We start from the raw sequence: 19220 nt of genomic DNA on the forward strand, positions 1-19220 counted from the left end.
CCCGTTTGTTTTCCTCTTTTGAGCATCTGGGTCACACTGCCGAGCTGGTCGAATGTGTAGCTATGTGTAAGTGTCACATGCTTGTGATAACCTATGTTCCAAGCACGCAGGTGTACAGCCCTATCTAGCCCTCCCTTCCGCCCATCTCGGGAGTCCAAAGGGGAGGCCTGAGTATAAAAGCCACAGCCAATCGGCCGGGCTGTGAGACGACACCCTGGTGTTGCCCAGTAAGTCACAGCCCAGATCCTGGGGGAGCTGGGGCTGCCAGAGGGACGCAGCCCAGAACGGGGCTGGGGGGGGGCGGTCACTGCGGAGGGGAGACCCAGAAATCGGGGCTCTCAGAGCAGGGCCACCCAATGCCATGTGCGTAGGCAGGAGGCCTCAGACTCAGGGGAGCCCCAGGGGGAGTCCCAGGGGGCCCAGGCGCTGGGCTTCAGTTCCACACACCCTGTGCTCCCGGGCCTCCTGCCCTCTCTGGGCTGAGCAACCACCAGCCTCGTACCTGTGCCCAGGGGTGTCTGTGTGTCTATGTTTTCCTCCACGTAGATGCTGCCTTTTTGGACCATCAGCCTTCTCCTGCTGGCCACAGTCAGAGGTGAGGATGCTGTTACCATCCCTTGGGGGAGCAAGGGACGGTGCCTGGGTTGGCCTTTGGGTGAGGCCACTGGAGACACTATCATCGGGATTACCGCCGCCATGAACAACAGCATTACATTATTTCAAGAAAAACCGAACTGCTATCATTCAGGGAGGATTGACTGTGGCAATGTTCTTGTCACAGATAATCCCGGGTAATCCTCCTGCTCTGTCCTGTTCCTCCTGCAGAGGCTCTGGGGCGGTGAGGGGAGTGGGGGAGGTGGCAGCTGCCGGGGCAGGGGGAGGGGCAGGCGGTTTGGGCAGGCCCCCCACATCCTCTGTCCGTCCAGTGGCCAAGCGCATGTCCGCAGACTAATGTCACAGAGCTGACATTATGGGACAGGCCTGCCAACTGAGCCCACCCTCCCGCCCACGGCCCCCACTCCTTCCCCTCACAGAGTCTCTGTCTCCCCAGCTCCGATCAGTCCCTGTCCCCTGGCCTCTGTCCAGATTCAGATACAGAAGCCAAGGTCTACTTGTCCTCAAACAGAAGTAATCTCCCTTGCCGCCACAGCCCCCTGGGGCCTCCAGACTGCCTACTGCCCATCACCCCACCTCATGGAGGTATACCTCACAGGTGCCCTCTGGGGGCTCTCTCCCTCTCTCCCTCACTTCCTCCCATCACGCAGAACCCCTCCCTGCCTGGCTGGGCCCCCCAGACCCTGCTGGAGAATGCTTCCCACAACTGCAGACATGGTCTCCTCCGGTCCCTACTGAGCCTTCCTTCTGCATCCAGACTCCTCCCCCTGGTGTCCTTGGCTTGTCCCTAGCCCGCTCCGGGTCTTCCTACCCATCCCAGCCCTGTAATGAGACCTGGCTCCCAACAGCAGAGTCTGGGATGGATGCGGTTGCATCTCAGGTCTTTCTGGGCCCTCTGGTCCCCTTTGCTGGCCTGCTGCCACCTTCTGCCCCAGACTTGGGCAGTCCCCAAAAGTCCCTCCCAGGCACCCCACATTTCTTTCTCTGCTTTGGGGCTTCCCCCTTGCCTAGCCTCTGGCCTCCCACCTTCCTGAGCTCTAAGACCTCCCACCATGCCTCAAACTCACTTTTTCCAAACCAGGCTCAGACGTCACCTCCTACCCCCATCTCCTCACCTTTGCCTTAATTTCCACTGTTGTCAGAGGTTAGACTGCCTCTGACCGCCCCAGGTGCCCTGCCCCTGCTCTGCCCCACTCCACACCCCTGCCTCTCCCAGGCTTTCCCTCCTCTGAGCCCCCTACACGAGATTCCACAAAACCCCGTCATGAAGCAGGGCCCCCTCCATTCACCAGCTCAATGCCCTCCAGCACTCCCCCACTTTCCCCCAACAGCCCAGGTGTCTTCACAAGGGCCCCAAGCCCCGGCATTTGGCACCTGAAGCAAGAGTTATTTTAGTCCCTCCTTCCCTGTTAGATTTCCTCTCGCTCTCAGAGCAGGGTTTGAACCTGATCTCCTCAACACCTAGCTTTGTTCCCAATTAAACTTTGCACGTTCGGATCCGGGCTCCACCGCTGTCTGTCCCCTGTGCCTTGGTTTCCTCATCTGTAAATTGGGTGCAAAAAAAAAAATTCCTTACTCACGGGGCTGTTTTGAGTCTTTAGTGGGATAATACTGGTAAATTGCTAGCATGGTCTCTGACGCCCAGTAAACAAGTATTAACCACCACCAGTTTTGAATTCACGGCCAACATTTGGCCCCACCAGTTTAGGAACTGAGGAAGCCTAAGACAGAGACCCACTGCAATCCTCCGGATTTGATTATGACCCCCCCCCCCCCCCCCAGTGACAACTGCTAGTGGAAATGTGCGTTTTGTCGGCACAGAAAGGACCAGCATTTATGGTTAAGCCCTCATCAGTTGTGTGGGTTGGACCCCTACTACACACTGTATGATGCTGCAAGAAATCATCCCCGTTCTTAGAAAATTCTCCTTTTAAGGTGAATTATAATCTGAAATGGCAGAGCATAATTGGGGGCAAAAGTGTGTGTAAAAGGATGAATGGGACAAATGCCCACGAACGCCAACAGCTGGCTTCGGCTGGTGGTGGTTGTAACAGAGAAGTCAAGGGGAATCAGGAAGCACTGAGCCACAGATTTCACACTTGGGATAATTACCTGATGTTTGATGAACAGAAGTCCAAGGCCATCTGGGAGTTTCCTGGGAAAAATAGTTTTAAGGAGGAAGGGCCCCAGGAATTCTCAGTGATTCCCCAACTGGCCAGATGATAAGGGTTAAACAGCATGAAACATGCTATTCCCACACCCCATCCTAGGGAGTGAGGGGCATCAGAGTCTCTGAGGGAGGGGCCTGGGATTGTGTAGACTCGACAGGTATAGTCACTCCCAGGCCCCAGGTGATTCCCATCACCACGGAAGTTTGGAGAACAATGGCCAGCAAAAGTGAAGACCAGCATTGGCCAGAGCCAGCCCTGGGCTCGCCCCGAAGAATCCTCTTGTGTAGCTGAGAACACAGGGCTTCTTTCCAGAACCTTACAAGGGCCCTGTTCTTTGCTCTTCCTGCCGCAGGAAAGGAGATCTGTTATGGACATCTTGGCTGCTTTTCCGATGAAAAGCCATGGTGCGGGACCCTTCAGCGGCCTTTAAAGTTATTTCCCTGGGATCCCAAGGACATTGACACCCGCTTTCTCCTGTACACAAATGAAAATCCGAACAACTTCCAAGTAAGAGTGGGAGTGGAAACACTGCATGGTGGGTGGACTGGGTTGCCCCCGCTGGAGCCTTCACTTGGTCGTCCAAGAAAAAAATGCACGGCCTTGGAATGTTCCAGATGAGGCTTCCTCACCAATGGTAGACCTAGAGCCAACTTAGCTCTCAGGAGCACAGACCGCTATGCATAAATAATGAAATCTATGGACGCCCAACCCAGAAACTTACATCCACACACACTCGTGCACAGACCTGCAGAAGCTTCCCAGCAGCAGCAGCCTGCTCCCGGGGAAGTATGTGTGGCCTTTATGGAGAAGCCCAGGCCTGGCGTTCCCGGAGAGGGTCTGTCTTTTTCCTGCACCAGGCTGGGGAGGGAGAGAAGCCCCTCAGTGGAGTGGAGTGGGGAACAATAAATCTTTCTCAAGGAGCTAGAGGACAGATGGAAAGAAGCAATACATAGCCACAAAAGACAAAAGGTGGGGACCCCTGGGGTACCCTTCAGTTCCCAGAAGGCCTGTTAGATGGAAGCAGGACAGGTTTCCTACAGGTGGTCAGAAGTGACCAGGAGGGACATGATCAGGATCCAAGTAGCTCCCCGTTCTCCCTGAGAGAGTTCAGAGAGCTGGTGTCTATCTATAGGTCTGTGAGGTCGCCCACTATGGGGTTCTAGGGGACCAATGCCCTGCTCCCAGCTGGGAGTCCGCTTGGACGTGGCCATGGTGCTGTTTTTACTTTGTGATCCTTCTTCAGGCATTCGCTTAGCACTTTTTTTGTTATTAAACCAGCTGATCACGGCCACTGATCTAGCCACGGTTGAGGCTTCCAACTTCCAACTGGACCGCAAGACACGCTTTATCATCCACGGCTTCATAGACAAGGGGGAAGAGAACTGGCTGTTGGACATGTGCAAGGTAGGGGTCCCCCACCACCCTGCACCTAGCCACTCCAGACAGAGATCAGCACCCAGATGCAAACCCCACAGCCCCAGTGTTCCTGAGGTCGGGAAAGGAAATAGGGAAAGAACCCTCCTTTGCCAAAACCACCAAGGAAAACCTGGGTACCCTGGGCATCCATTGTCAAGTTCTCCCAACCCAACAACTTCTGGCCCATCAGCTCCTCTCGAGGCTGAAAGGAACCAGGGTCCAATCAGAAAGTCCCAGACAGGAAAGCAACTTGAATTTGCGTGTAGAGCTTTGCTATCCAATAGAACATTCTGCGCTGTTGGGAATGTTCTATATCTGCACTGTCCAAATCAGGAGCTGGGGTCAAGCTAGAACACCTAGAGTACTGTTGGGTACATAACAGCTACACTACCCAGGGCTTGGACTATCTATGATAGGGGTCCACGAACTTTTCCTGTAGAGAACCAGGTAGCAGACACTTTAGCATTTGTGTTCAATTTGGGTCATAGGGTTTCAACTCAACTCTGCTTCAGCTCAGAAAGCAGAGGTAAACAGTTAAGTAAACAAATGGGTGTGGCTCATTCCAATAAAACTTTATCTGTAAAAGCGGTGGGTTTGGGCCTATCGTAATAGTCTAACCCCTGATGTAGGAAGTGATCTTTTTGATTTGGCTGTTGTCACTAAGTATCTGTGAGACCTTAGGCAAGTCATTTAATCCATTCTGGGCCTCAGTTTCTACATCTGTTAAGTGGGGATAAGCACACCCAATCAATAGTGATGTGGCAGAAGTTTGGACATGTGCAAGGAATATTAGGGCTCTGGCACAGCTATGTGCTTGACGGGTGTGGATGCCTATCTCTGGAGTGTACAGTTTATCGTTGTTGGTAAATCGGTCTCTTCCTCTTGCTTGTCCTCCCCAGAAAATGTTTAAAGTGGAGAAGGTAAACTGCATCTCTGTGGACTGGAAACGAGGGGCAAAGACCAGATATACCCAAGCCGTCCACAACATTCGCGTGGTGGGAGCAGAGATAGCTTTCTTCATACAAAATCTGTCGGTAAAACCCTGCCTGGGCCACATCCTGTGGGGAGCAGGCAGAGAGGGCCCCCCTCCCCCCTCCCCCGAGCACCACCTTCTTCCTACCTAAGAGGCAGCCTAAGGAACCCTGGGGCTGGGGCCGGGCCTAAAAGCCCAAGCAAGGCCTTTTCTAAGGTGCAGTTGCTCCTTTTCTCCCTCCTGGATTGTCCTGAAGACTCCTAATTATGGGGCTGGAGGCGAACTAAACTCTTTGAGCCTCAGTTTCTCCTTCTGGAAGAATGCCTTCCCTGTAGGCTTTTCTGGGAATTCCACAGCACGCTGGGACACCAGATGAGGCTTCATTCTCAGACAGCCCAGGCGGGAAGGCCCCTTACAGCCTTCTGGAAGGTCTATTTCTGGAGAATCCCAGAGCCGGGCCCACTACCCGCCCTCTCCCCGACAGGCCCGACCCCCGCCAGGGTCCAAGGGAGGTGACCCCGCGGCGGCGGGGTGTGGGTGGCAGCAGGCGGCCCACGTCTGGTCCCCGCCCGGGCCGCCTGCAGTTGACTCGGTGGCCGCTGGTCAGCACTGTTGCCCCGCTCACGAGCCGGCCCGCGGGCCATGCAGACTTTGGGGCCGGGTGGTACAGTCCCCGCCGGCGTCCTGGAGGTGTTCCCTCCGGAATTTGCAGCCCGCGCCCCGCGCGTGCGCGCATCCCCGCCGCCCGGCGGGACCTGACGCGCCATCCGTCCGCAGACCGTGCTGGGCTACAGCCCCGAGAACGTGCACCTCATCGGCCACAGCCTGGGCGCGCACGCGGCGGCCGAGGCGGGCAGGAGGCTGGGCGGCCACGCGGGCAGGATCACAGGTGCGCGGCGCGCGGTCCCGACCGGGTGCGGGTCGGTGAGTGGCGGGACGGGGGGGGGGGGGGGGGGGGGGGGGGCGGAGTGGGCGAGACGGGAGCGCGAGCGCGGCGCACGCCGGAGCCCAGGCAGAGCGCCCTGGCAGGCCCACGGGAGCAGGCTGTCGGGGCTGCCCCCACCAGACTCAGAAAGTCACTGTCCATGATTTCATTAGGGAATACTTGACTGAGAATTTAAAACTTCAGGGTTATTATTGCAAGAGTAATATAATAATAATAATAATAACAACAATAACAACAACAAAACAACAACTGATTTTTTAAAATTAGTGCGTCAGTTCCACAAATACGAATGCTGGGCCACGCACAGGCAGAGAGTGAAAAGTGGCCACCTAAAACCTGCTCCATGGCAAGTGCTCAGTAAATGACTGAAGAAATGAATGAGTCATTTGGCAAAATGAACGCACACGACACCTTCCAGACAAGGAAACTGAGGGCCGGAGGGGACAGGTGTTTGACTTTGAGCAGAAAGCCAGGGCTAAATATAGGTCCCTGAGTCCCTAGTGCCCTGTGGGTTCCACCCTCTGCCTCTCTTCAAAGCCACAGCCCCCTTCAGGAGACCCACAGTCTGGTCCAGGAGGCAGACAGTTAAGTAGGCAAGTAAATTCAGAGTGAAATTAATTAAACACAAAATAACCCTATACACTGTGGGTGGCATGCACTGAGAAAGGAGAGGCTAAGTTTTCCCTGAGGGGGTGGTGTTTGAGCCCAGTCTTGGAGAGAACAGATTGATTAGGGGAGGATGTGGGGAAGTGAACAGCAGGCTGTGGAAAGTGGAAGCAGCCACAGAGGACAGTGTGGGGACTGGGGACTGGGCACTGGGTGGAGCCGGGTGAGGCCAGGGAGCTTGCAGTCTTGGAGAGCTGTGGCCACTTGATAACAGGGGAGGGTTAAAAGGATGAAGGACGTGAGGGGAGCAAGGGGACCCCCCCTAGATCCTGCTCGGAGTCAGGCACTGGGGACTTCTGGATGTTCGTTGACAGTCAGTGACCCCACTTTTAACCTCTCTGTCTCAACTCCTCTCTCCTAAGCAGACTAGGAGCTACAGACCAATTAATTCCCCAAATCACGGCTGCAGGGCTCTGGGACTCCTGGCCCAGGAATCCCCATGGATTTTGTGGGTAGACGGTTTAGAGCCTGTATTGTGTTAGAGTGCGGTCTGACTACCCTGCTCCCCGATTTCAGGACTGGACCCCGCACAGCCATGCTTCCAGGGCACGCCTGAGGAGGTTCGGCTGGACCCGTCTGATGCCATGTTTGTGGATGTGATCCACACGGATTCTGCCCCGATCATCCCCTTCCTAGGTGAGTTCCCCCCTGCACCTCCTGGTGACCAGCTGAGACGGATGGGAGTGGGTACAGGTGCCCCCCACATGCTTACCTCAAGGGTGATGTTCAAAAAGGCCAACCACAGGAAGACCTCGGGCCCCACCCCAGATAAACAGTCAGGACAGCGCTTGTGGGATCGGCCTGCCAGCCCAGGTGAGCCTGAAACACTTCTACCGCCTGGAAGGGCCTCACCAGTCTTCAAAACTTTAGTCCTTTCCTATCTACCAATATCCAGAGGGACAGTTAAATTTCTTCTTGATGTTTGACCTGTATTTGCAAAATGCAAAAGTTAATTTTTGAATTTTTTTTTTACTTCTTTTGTCAAAGCTATGGTTATAGTTTGTTTTGTTGGAGATGAAATACATCCTTTTATCTGGTTCTTCTAAAGCCAATGTTCTTTTTTCATGATTTTCTTGTACAACTGCGCATGAAAACTGCCAATGAAAGTATGTTTTTAATGAAAATTATGTCACTCATTGAATGCTTACCATATGCTTCTTTGAATATTTTGTACACATTAGCTCATTAATTGGAACAACCCTAAAAAGTAGGTATTACTATTATGATTTCATTGCCAAGGGAACGAAGGCTTCACAAGGTCAAGTAATTGCCCAACATGATGGCGAAGTCTATAAGTAGAATAGGTTGTGATCCTAGGTCTGAATGCTTCAAAAACCAAAACTCCTACCATTGCTCTGGGCTCTCAATATAGCTATATAATGGAATGTGGTCTCAGTAGAACAATATAACATCGAAATCAAAATTATTAAACGAATACAGGAATAAAAGCTGCACCAGTCCTGATATGCAGCTCCTGGTACATAGTGGTGTCAGGGCCTGATGGTACTGCTTAGGGTCTCCCAAGACAGACAGACACACATATACATACAAATATACCTGTGTACAAGCACACCCAGAGCCAAGCTTCCCCCTCTTCTCTCTTCCTGTGTGCTCTCCTCCCTTCTTCTCTTGCCAAATTCCCATTTCTGAGCACTTTCTGCAGAGTCACAGACAGCATGGGTAGGCCGAGGAGAGAATTGGCCAAGAAGGTTCTTGCTGTGGCTGGAAGGAGCCAATACTGTATGTGGCCACAACCTAACGTTGAGACCGCTCACCTCCCTGCTCCCCTCTGCTTATAATATTTCAGGTTTTGGAATGAGCCAAAAGGTGGGCCATCTGGACTTCTATCCAAATGGAGGAAAGCAAATGCCCGGATGTCAGAAAAATAGTCTTTCGACCATTGTTGACATAGACGGCCTGTGGGAAGGTATGTAAGTAGAGAAGCAAGACAGCTGCCGTCCACTTGGGGAGAAACAGGGTGTGCTCGGTGCCGGCCATTTCCACGGCCATGTCCTAAGGTCTTTAATCAGTCCCATTTTACAGACAAGGAAACGGGGTCAGTACAGGTATAAAACTTGCCCAAGGGTCCCCTAGGTTTAAGCCCAACTTCTGGCTGCAGAGCCCCGACCTCTTGCACCATCTGGCACCATCTTCCCCTTGGCCAGATGCTGAGGCAGGAGGGGACCAGTTCACCGGCAAAGACCCAGCTCCGGCTTTGGCCTTCTGTCCTCCATGCCTGTTTCTTGAAGGAATACTTGCTGGGTGTAAGCAAAGATCTGAGGGGCTTAGACTTTCTTGCCATTTACTGTGCCCGCGTTCCAGGTACGGAAAAGAGCTGAGCTGGTAGGAAGACAAAGTAGGGGGACGTGCTCTGTGGGTTTGGGGAGAGCGTGCTGGGAGAACGAGGCCTGGGCTCTAGGGGATGAGGCTTGTGTGGACCTCCGTTCATCTGAGAGGACGGGCTCAGTGCCCCTAATAGGAGGTGACCTAAAGCGTCATCTGTGTTCACCGCCCTTGTTCTGACCTTCGGCTATTCCTGTGGCCCAGCCCTGAGATCCGCTTCACTGTCCTCCCTGAGATTGGAGGCTTTGAGTCTGTGATCATTTCATTTTAGGATTTATTTGTCTGAGCTGGGAGTTCCCTGAAGCCAGGGACTGAGTCAAGGGCCTCCCAGACCCACCGGGGTCTAGCCCAAAGCAAGCACCCAGTGCAGTCCGTTACACAAGGCTCAGTGACCTTTGGTGGCATTTTTATATTCTGTATGTTGATGTTAAAGAGCAAGGTTGCTAAAGCCACAGAAGTTTTAACCCCCTCCGGGCTCCGCACCAGTGATCCCATGGAGGATGCGGCTGCTGGGCTCCCTGGGAGGCCCCGCCAGAGTCACAGGAAGGTCTGCCCCCTCCCAGAAGTGCCGAGCAGGCCACCCAGAATGGGAGCCCAGGTTTAATTAAAAAGACAAGTTAGAGTGAAGAAGCCCATAAACACGCGAGTGTGTGTGCAGCTCCGAGTGACCCAGGAGCGGAGCAGAGGAACGGTGAAAGCCATTTGCGCCATAGGCTGGGATCCCAGGGCTGCAGGGATCCCAGGGCCGCAGTTCCAGATGAAAGAAACAATTCAGGATGAATTGGTTAGTTGTTCTGTTTTTGGTGATGAGCCTTGGTGTGGGGCACATGGAACCAGCTTCTGCAGGAAGTTTCTGGACTGGGGACAGGATGGGGGTGGGTAGCACATGGAGCCCAAAGCTGTGGGGGGGCTGATCCTACCGCTGCTTCCCAGATGCAAAGGGAATGTGCCTTTCTCCCTGGATAGTGGGTGAAGCCACCAGACCCCCACCTCCAAGGGGAGCCCCCAGCTACCTCTGCTGTTGCCAGGGATTACCTCGTAGGAAGTTTTGCACCCAGTAGCTGGAGAAGTGATAAAACCATTTTCCAAACAAAAGGACTTTGGTCTAAAGAAAAAAATGGCACATAAAACGCAGTGACAGAGTGCCCAGAGGCCACAGTGATTGTACTGGCCACTGCTTCTGCCTTGTGCCTGGAATAGGAGGAAAGAAGGAGTTCTCAGCCTGGGGCCGAAGGCACAGGGAAGCCTGCTTCCCTCAGAAGGCAGCTGTGTCCAGCTCGCAAACTGAGGCCCAGCCTGCGGGCAGATCACACCCCCCGGCAGTATGTGACCGGCCTTCGCTGTCACTGTATAGAAGTGGGAAGGTACGGCTATCACTTGAGCATGGAAAGATTTTCACAGAAAAGTCACGATGCTGGCTTCTTGTGAAAAATTCAGAACAAGTAATCTGGGCCTTTACCATAAAACGACTGACTGGACCGTGTAGGATCCCCTTAAAGGCAATTAGGCAATTATTATCCTATCTCTCCATCTCTCTCTCTGCATAACATTTCTCACTGCCCCTGCATAGCCCGCCGCCCTCATCATTCCTTTACATTACTTGCCCGGCCCCCCAGGATTGCACAGATGTGCTCCTTAGCGCCGGCCACTCCCCAACACCTGCTGGCCCTTGAGTAGCAGCTTCCCCAACACCTGCAGCTTCCCAGCAAACGGACACAGTGGAGGGAGAGGAGAGACATCTGGTCAACCCCTGCTACTAAACAACCCCCTTGACTGACAGGTCAGTCATAGAACTTTCAGACTGCGCCCTCACACCCATCTGTGCAATGTGGAGGGAATTCCTCGCTCAGTCCAAATGGTTCAGCCTTTAAAAGTGAAATGCCTCCTGTGAGCTCCCATGGCCTTTGCTTCCTCAGGAACCCAAAACTTTGTGGCTTGCAATCACCTGAGAAGCTACAAGTATTACTCCAGCAGCATCCTCAATCCTGATGGCTTCCTGGGCTACCCGTGTGCCTCCTACAATGAGTTTCAGGAGGTAGGTCACACCAGTCGGGGGAAGATGTCAGTGGCCCTATGGGTGATGGGGGTTTTGTTCCTGTGGCTTGGCAGAGAGCACAGCTGTAAACTCATGACTGATGGGAGGAGGGACCACACATCGGAGCCTCACAGAGACTTCTCCCTGAAGCAGGGTGGGCAGGAGGGGACATGACTGCTGGGCCTTCCCTCCATCCCAACTCTTTATTCTGGAAGATTCCCAATCTACACAAGAGTCGAAACAAGAACACGTGAATATCTGTCTACCCATCGCCTACATGCACCAATTGTTGACACTTAAATGTGTGCCTATGTGTAGTTTTCTTCTAAATTATGTGAAAGCAAACTTAAGACTTCACTCATAAATACATTCATCTCCTGAGAACAAGATCATCCTCCTATAGAACAACGTCCAAGAAATTTAGCATTGATACACTACTATTTTCTAATATGTTGTCCATATTCAGACTTCTGCAGATATCCAATGTCCTCTAGAGCTATGTCTTTCTTTTTCTTTTTTCCATTCTCCCTCCCTCCCTCTCCTCCTCCTCCCTCCCTCTCTTCTCTGCCTCTCTTCCTCCCTACGTTTCTTCCCTTCTTTTTCTTGCATTGCCTTTTTTTAAGTCTCCTTTAATCTTTCTCTCTCTCTCTCTCTCTTTTTTTTTTTTTGAGAGAGAGAGAGAGAGTGAGCATGAGTAGGCAGGGAGGGAACAGAGGGAGAGAGAATCTTAAGCAGGCTCCAGGCCCAGCGCAGAATCCAGCGTGGAGCTCGATCTCACGACCCTGAGCTTATACCCCGAGCTAAAACCAAGAGTCAGATGCTCAACCAGCTGAGCCAGCCAGACCCCCTTTTTTGGGCTCCTTTAATCCAAAACAGCTCTACATCTTTCACTGGTCTTCCAAGACATTGACAGTTGTGAGGATTCCAGACCGCATGTTCGGTAGAGTAACCACAGTCTGAACTTGTATGGTTATTTCTTCACGATTCACTGGGTGTTCTTGAGTCCTCAGTGTATGCAACCAGATGCATTGGCATTCATTTAGTGGCACTTTGTCTCATTATTTGATGACTTTAAAAAACTTTTTAAAATCTGCCAGATTTCTCCATTGTACAAGTCCCATTACCCCCGAGGTGACAGTGTCCACAACAACAAACCAGTATGAAAGGTTGAGCTTCTTACCGGAATCAGTTGGTACTTTGGGGATGCAAACGTTTGAAGTCTCATAATATTTTTTCTCAAAAGTAAAAATAAAAATATATTTATACGCACACATTTTCCTTCCAAAGCTGATTTTGACTGTAATGTTCTTGGGTTGAACTAAGGTCAAAAGGACATCATGTTCCATCCCCGGGGTCCAAGGGTAGTCATTGCATAGTCCTGGCTGTGCTCGTTATTGTGGGGGTATGGATGACAATATACACAGCCTCCAGCATTTGTTTCATGCTTTCCAAATTGCAAAATAGCCGTGCACACCATGGAAGGTGGATTTGGTGAGAGCAAGAAGACCAGTGACATTGTAGCCTGAAATGTTAGTCTGATCTGAACAGAGCAAACCACCTCCTCCAGCCCCCACTAATGAGCTACTGTTTGAGGAACATCACCCAGGGATCAGTTAGATAATTCACATTAAAGTGAAGATGGTCATAGACCTTCTCTTCCTCTACTCTTTTGAAAGAACTTATTGGTCCCATTTACTCCTCCTGGAAGATGTCTTGCATTTCCCTTCCATACTTGAACATTATTGCTCCCTGGATATGACTTGTCTCCCAACTATACTCCAAGATCTCTGGGTACTTCTTTGGGTACGCAACAGGGCTTCATACATGTCTGTGCATGACTCAGGATAAGTGCATGGATGTCAGTGGAGGGGTGGGAGAACGGATGGGTGGATGGTTGAATGGGTGGGTAGATGAGAGGATGGTTGGGGGATAGAGGGGTACATGGGTAGATAAATAGGAGGATGGATGAGAAGATGAATTACTTGATAGATTAAGTCAGTCAAAGCCCACCACTAACAAGCAAATTGTTTTTTTCACCAGAGTAGCTGTTTCCCTTGTCCAACTGGAGGATGCCCCCAGATGGGCCACTACGCTGACTGGTTTCAGGGGAAAACCAGTGCCATGGGACAAACCTTTTTCCTGAACACAGGAGACAGTGGTAACTTTACTCGTAAGTTTCCATTTTACTCATTTAAAAACTCTCGCAAATAATTTGGAAGATGTACCAGCCTAATTAGTCAGGACAGAAACAACTCCAACCAGCTTAGCTGTAATAGAAGGACATTATTTAACCAATAAGCCTGATCAATGGAGTGAAGTGCAGTAATTGGCACAGGCTGGTCACATGTTCCTCCACCCTGGAAGCGGAAAGGGTGAATCCATCAACAGAAGAACAGGGTCATGTGGGGCAAAATCCCTGTAAGTCAAGACATACCCATGATCATCTGTCATACTAGTCTCCCTGCACAATCACGCATGCATATACACACACCCACACATACACACACATTGTGTTGGTGTTGTTTTGCCCAGCTTCTCACCAAAAAAGTACAAGATAGTAACATCATCAACATTCATTTGTCATAAGTAATAATACATGGTGACTGAATAGAAGAGCATTATTTTTCAAGGGAGTTTTAAATTAAAAAAATTATATAGCACTTTTCCCGTGTAGTATCTCCTGTAATCCTCACAATACTTATGATGGAGAACAACAGATGGGCAGTGTCTGTAATGTCTCCTGTGCATATTCCTTCAACCCGACGTTCCATTTCTCAGACGTACCTTGGGACAATGCTTGCCAAGAAGGTGTGCTCAAGGACGTTCACTGCAGCATTGTTTTTAACACCAAAAGTTTGTGAGGAGAAACCTAGATGCCCACCAATTGGTAGACAACCAGCTACTCTGTGAACTGTTGAAAGCAAGGAGATAGCTCTATGTACTGAAGAGAGAAATCCTCTCTAGTAAGCAAAAAGGCAAATGGGCCAAAAAAAACACGTATCAATACAACAATTGCAAACGAAGTTTATCAGTCAGGGTCCCAACAGGAGAGAAAATTCAGCGACATGGTTCAAATGAAGAGACTTTATTGAAGGGTCTACTTTGAGAGGTGTGGTCAGGGTTAAAGGAGTAATCAAGGGATGCCGAGGAGCCCAGCATTGGGTGGTTGTGGGGCTCCTGGAGTGGCATGGCTTCCCCAGAGGGGAAGTTACCACCAGACATCCGGTAGCAGAGCCAGGAGGTAGCAGGGGAGCATGAGAGATGGGCCCCCCCCTTTCCTCCTGCCTTCCAATCTCCTGCATAAGTCTCTTATCAGCTGAACTCAACTGAACGCCAGTGGTGAGATCCCTGGTGGGGTGGCCTTCCAGAGCACAGGGTGAGGTAGAGAAGGGTGGCAGATCAGTCTGGGGAGGGGATGGGCGGAGACAATAGAGAATATAGCACATCCTCTTTGTGGAAGGGAAAAGAAGCTTGGATGTTCTTTCATAAACTTAATCTGTGTACGTGTGAATGTTCAGAGAAAGCTCTAGATTAGGGTTTCTCTACCTCGGCACTATTGACATTTCAGGCTGGGGATGCAGAGCTAGGAGTGAGAATCCTTCCATAGGATGATTTTTTTTTTTTTCCAACAAGATGAGTTTATTGAACTGATTATATGTCTTTGGACAGGTTGGAGATACAGGGTATCCGTCACGCTGGCTGGAAAAAAGAAAACGAGTGGGTACATCAGGATTGCTTTGTATGGAAGTAACAGAAACTCAAAACAGTATGAAATTTTCAAGTAAGTTCAACAGTAACGTGAAATGGTCAGACTATTCATCATTGAGTATTCATAAGAGATTGGGCATAAAATGCTTTCTAAATCTGGCCATCTATTAGAGAGAACCATTGAATCCTAGAATGTCAGAGATGGAGGAAAATCTTGGCATCTGACCCAGTGATCCCATTTTGCGGATGAGAAGAGTGAGGCCCACAGGGGGACTTCACTACTTAAGATCAGATATGTGCTAACTTCTTTTGGAAGGTCAGTCATGGCTTTCTGACTTTGGTTTTATGGTATCAAATTCTCCTCCAATAAGGTACGTTTATGTGGCAACTACCCCCAACACCTGTACTCTCCACCTCCCACACAGGCGTACCTACCTTCTTGCTTTGGTGGTAGCCTCAGCCCCTAGCTTTTGCTGGGCAGATGAAGTGCTTGGTAAATACGTGTTGGATGAATGTGTGAGTGGGCTGTAAAATTATACTGTGTTTTTTAATAATAACTTTTCCATAATACTTTTCATGTTAAGTTGAAGCTTTTTGACAATTTTCTATGCCCCATATGAAATCCTAACAGAAGATCTCTGCTGAGGCACATACATCTTTAAACATAAAACATTGCACTAATTAGTCTTATAGTATAATTATAAGGTTAATATGCCTCCTCAAATATTTGATTTCCCCTAAGGACAAATTAAGACAGTAGAAATCTAGAGTCCTATCTTTTTTAACAGATGTGTGCTTCACAAATATATTAGTGTTTTAGCAGCTCCTGGATGCCCATGAAGTCATTCAGGGTATTTGCAGAAACCAACAGCAGCCATTGCTATCATCCTATGTATTCATACATCCAGCTGAGATAACATTCTATGTCTGTGCTTTCAGAGGCTCCCTAAAACCACATGCAAATCATACCCGTGACATTGATATGGACCTCAATGTTGGAAAAATCCAGAAGGTTAAGTTCCTCTGGAACAACCATGTGATAAATCTTTTCCGGACCAAGCTGGGGGCTTCGCAAATCACCGTGCAAAGTGGTGAAAATGGGACTGAGTGCGTATCTCTTATTCTACCTACATCTTAGTATCTATATTTACCTACCAATCTAGCTACACATCCATCCATCCACCCATCTATCCATCCATCCAGTCACCAGCCGTTCATCGCTCCCTTTCTGTCCATCTGCTTAACCTCTCACCCATCCATTCAGCCATCAGTCATCTATCCAGTCTTCTGGCCATCCAGACATTATCTACCCCACTATTCATCTCAACTCCTCATCTAGCCTTCTGATTCACTTTGAAAGATCAAATATCATTTGATCAAATATAATTTCCCTTACCCAAATTCAATGGAGCAAGGCATCAGTAAGTTATAAGGCATAGATTTGAGAAATAGGCGAACGTGAGACTGTTTGACCTTGAACAATGAGATAAACACCTGGGCAGAACTTGTAGGAAATCTCGAAGTTAATTCCAGTTGGGGAGCAGTTATTAATGTAAACTAGTTTGTTTGGAGACTGTGGTATGAAAAGGATAGAAACTGGGTTGGGATCTCGCTCACAGGGGCATTCTCTTCTCCTTCAAGGGTACAGAATCTTACTTGGTCAGGGCTGGGAGAGGATATAACTGTATTTAAAATACTGAAGGAAGAAGCCTACCTTCAAAGAAGATCATCATAAACTAACAGGCTGTTAAGGTCTGAAGGAAACTTAGGTATCCCCTCTCAGCCGCTCTTATTTTAAGACGAGGAAAGCCAGATATGGAGAGTTGTGCAACTTGTCTAAGGCCACACAAGGAAGCTGGAGGGAAGACGACTAGACCTCAAAATGTGTTCAAAAACACACACCAAGATCTTGCTTAGCTGCGTCATTTAATTGCGCTGGAGGTCAGCCATACTAATCCCGATTTCTCTGAGTGTTGCTGGAAGGATCAGATGTCATCTTCCTCTGTACACTCAAGACCAGAGCACAAGCATTAGCGCAGCCCAGACTTGGATCCAGGTCTTCTGACAGCCAGTCCTGTCTGTCTGCCTTGGGGCCCGTCTACAGCCAGACATGGAGCTGAGAATTGATCAGGGCTGGTAGTGGGTGCATTGCGGAATAGTCTGGATCTCAGAGTCATGAGGTAGCAGTTGGGTGGAGTCACAGTTTTCAAGTACCGTAGAGCCCACACATGATATACTGCAAGTACCAAAGTCAGCCCCTCACATAAGGGATCCCCCGTCAAGAAGCTACATTCTGAAGCCAAGCCCCGAGGAAGGCTGGGTGGTCAGCCATCTTCTCTAGCCAGAGATACCACCAGGGCAGGAAGAGGCCAGGGGTACCGTGCATCTCATGTCTGGGTACCAGCCCCAATCCAGCCCCAACCAGGCTTCACTGCTCAGGAGTGACAACCCTTCCCAGTCTTTTTTTTTTTTTTAAGCATCTTTATTGAGAGATCATTCCCATACCATACAATTCAACCCATGTAAAGCATGCCATTCAGGGACTTCTAGCATATTCACTGAGTTTACCATCATCTTCGCAATTGTAGAACATTTCCTTACCCCAAAAGGAAACCTCACACCCATTAGCCATCACCCGCTCATCTCCCTATCCCTTTGCACAGGCCTACGCAACCCTAGTCTATTTTCTGTCTCTAGATTTTCCTGCTCTGGACATTCCACACACAGGAAATCATATAAGATACAGTCCTTCATGTCTGCCTTCTTTCACAGCACAGGGTCTGCAAGGCTCCTCCATGTGCAGCCTGTATCAGTCTTGTTTAGTCGTTCCTTTTTATTGCCAAATAAGATCATCTAGATGGACCACAGTTTATTTATCCATTCATCAGCTGGCGGATGTTTGGGTGGTTTCCACTTTATGAATACTGTCGCGTATATCCAAGACTCCGTGTGGACATACATTTTCATTTATTTTGCATATATAGAAGCAGAATTACTAGGTCATAGGAGAACTTTAGGTTTTCCTTCTAGAAGAACTGCCAGACTGCCTTTCCAGAATGGCTTCCACATTTTATGTTCCCAGAAGCAGTGTATGAAGAACATTCATGATCTTGACTCTATAGAGAAAGTCCCCTGCGGGCAGGCTAGGGCAACCTTGGGGATGCAGTGTCAGGTCTACAAGTGCAGGCCCACCAGAGTATCAAAGACTCTCTTGGTTTTGGGGAAAAAAAAAAAATCCTTGGCCTGACTCAGCTGATTCATTCTCAGATCATTAAGAAGCCACAGGAGAAGAGGACATTCTTTGAGAGGTTTTGCTTATGGAGAATCATCTGGACTCTGCTCAGTGTTGCAGAGCCCTTGGGTCGGAGGGATCAGAGTCCCGGGGGCTGGTTAACTGCTCCCCTGAGGTCCCGTTTCCATGTGTCAATGAGTCTCATGCTGAAAATGTTTTCCTCCACAGGTACAATTTCTGTAGCAGTGAGACGGTCCAAGAAGATGTTTTACAGTCTCTTTACCCTTGTTAAAAATGTGGTCCTCTCTCTTGTGTCTTGGCTGTAATAAATTTTTTAATGCCCTCTGTTGGACGTCCAGGTGTTAATTTGACATTCTCCGTGTTCTGGGGTCACATTTCAGAAATGATTTGTGGGACAGAGGGCACGTTTGACCAGAGGTAACACCTGAAATCTGCCACCAGACCTCCTCTGCCACCATCTCTCTCTCTCAGGGTGCATTGTGGGGCCTGTTCGTATTTTGTTTCCTTAGACAAGGAATGTCTCTCCTATCTGATAAGGTCATCCTTGCTCCCATGTGTTGCCCACCCAGCTTTTAACATGTTAGGGGAGGGGCGCCTGGGTGGCTCAGTGGGTTCAAGCCTCTGCCTTCAGCTCAGGTCATGATCCCATGGTCCTGGGATCGAACCCCGCATCGGGCTCTCTGCTCAGCAGAGAGCCTGCTTCCCCGTCTCTCTCTGCCTGCCTCTTGGCCTGCCTATGATCTCTGTCTGTAAAATAAATAAATAAATAAATCTTAACATGTTAGGGGAAGAAGTGACCCTATGTCAAAACAGCCTCCAGCAGAACTAACTCAGTGCGATCTTTATTTATTTATTTATTTATTTATTTATTTATTTATTTATTAAAGATTTTATTTGTTTATTTGACAAAGACACCGGGAGAGAGGGAACACAAGCAGGGGGAATGGGAGAGGGAGACGCAGACTTCCTGCCAAGCAGGGAACCTGATGTGGGGCTTGATACCAGGACCCTGGGATCATGACCTGAGCCAAAGGCAGATGCTTAACCCCTGAGCCACCCAGGCGCCCTAGCGCAATCATTAGTTAGATTAAAGC

The 19220-nt window shown here is 49.8% G+C and overlaps 1 protein-coding gene across 2 annotated transcripts; it reads left to right on the forward strand.

The window, feature by feature from the left end:
• Positions 1-186: 186 nt before the first annotated feature.
• Positions 187-18457, forward strand: LOC125085164 (pancreatic lipase-related protein 2-like). 2 transcript variants are annotated; one of them, XM_047703413.1, is made up of 13 exons: positions 187-227; positions 547-595; positions 3139-3293; positions 4065-4190; positions 5102-5236; positions 5953-6064; positions 7304-7423; positions 8595-8714; positions 11047-11165; positions 13206-13335; positions 14835-14946; positions 15813-15980; positions 18334-18457. In XM_047703413.1, exons 2-13 carry the CDS (start codon positions 547-549, stop codon positions 18395-18397), a joined length of 1410 nt encoding a protein of 469 aa, XP_047559369.1. In that variant the 5' UTR covers positions 187-227; the 3' UTR covers positions 18398-18457. The 2 variants fall into 2 exon arrangements, with proteins under 2 accessions (XP_047559369.1, XP_047559368.1); XM_047703412.1 differs by lacking the exon at positions 187-227 and adding an exon at positions 345-363.
• The last annotated feature ends 763 nt before the right edge of the window (positions 18458-19220 follow it).

Source organism: Lutra lutra, chromosome 14 (genome assembly GCF_902655055.1).
Source record: "Lutra lutra chromosome 14, mLutLut1.2, whole genome shotgun sequence".
In the NCBI taxonomy this organism is placed as follows: Eukaryota; Metazoa; Chordata; class Mammalia; order Carnivora; family Mustelidae; genus Lutra; species Lutra lutra.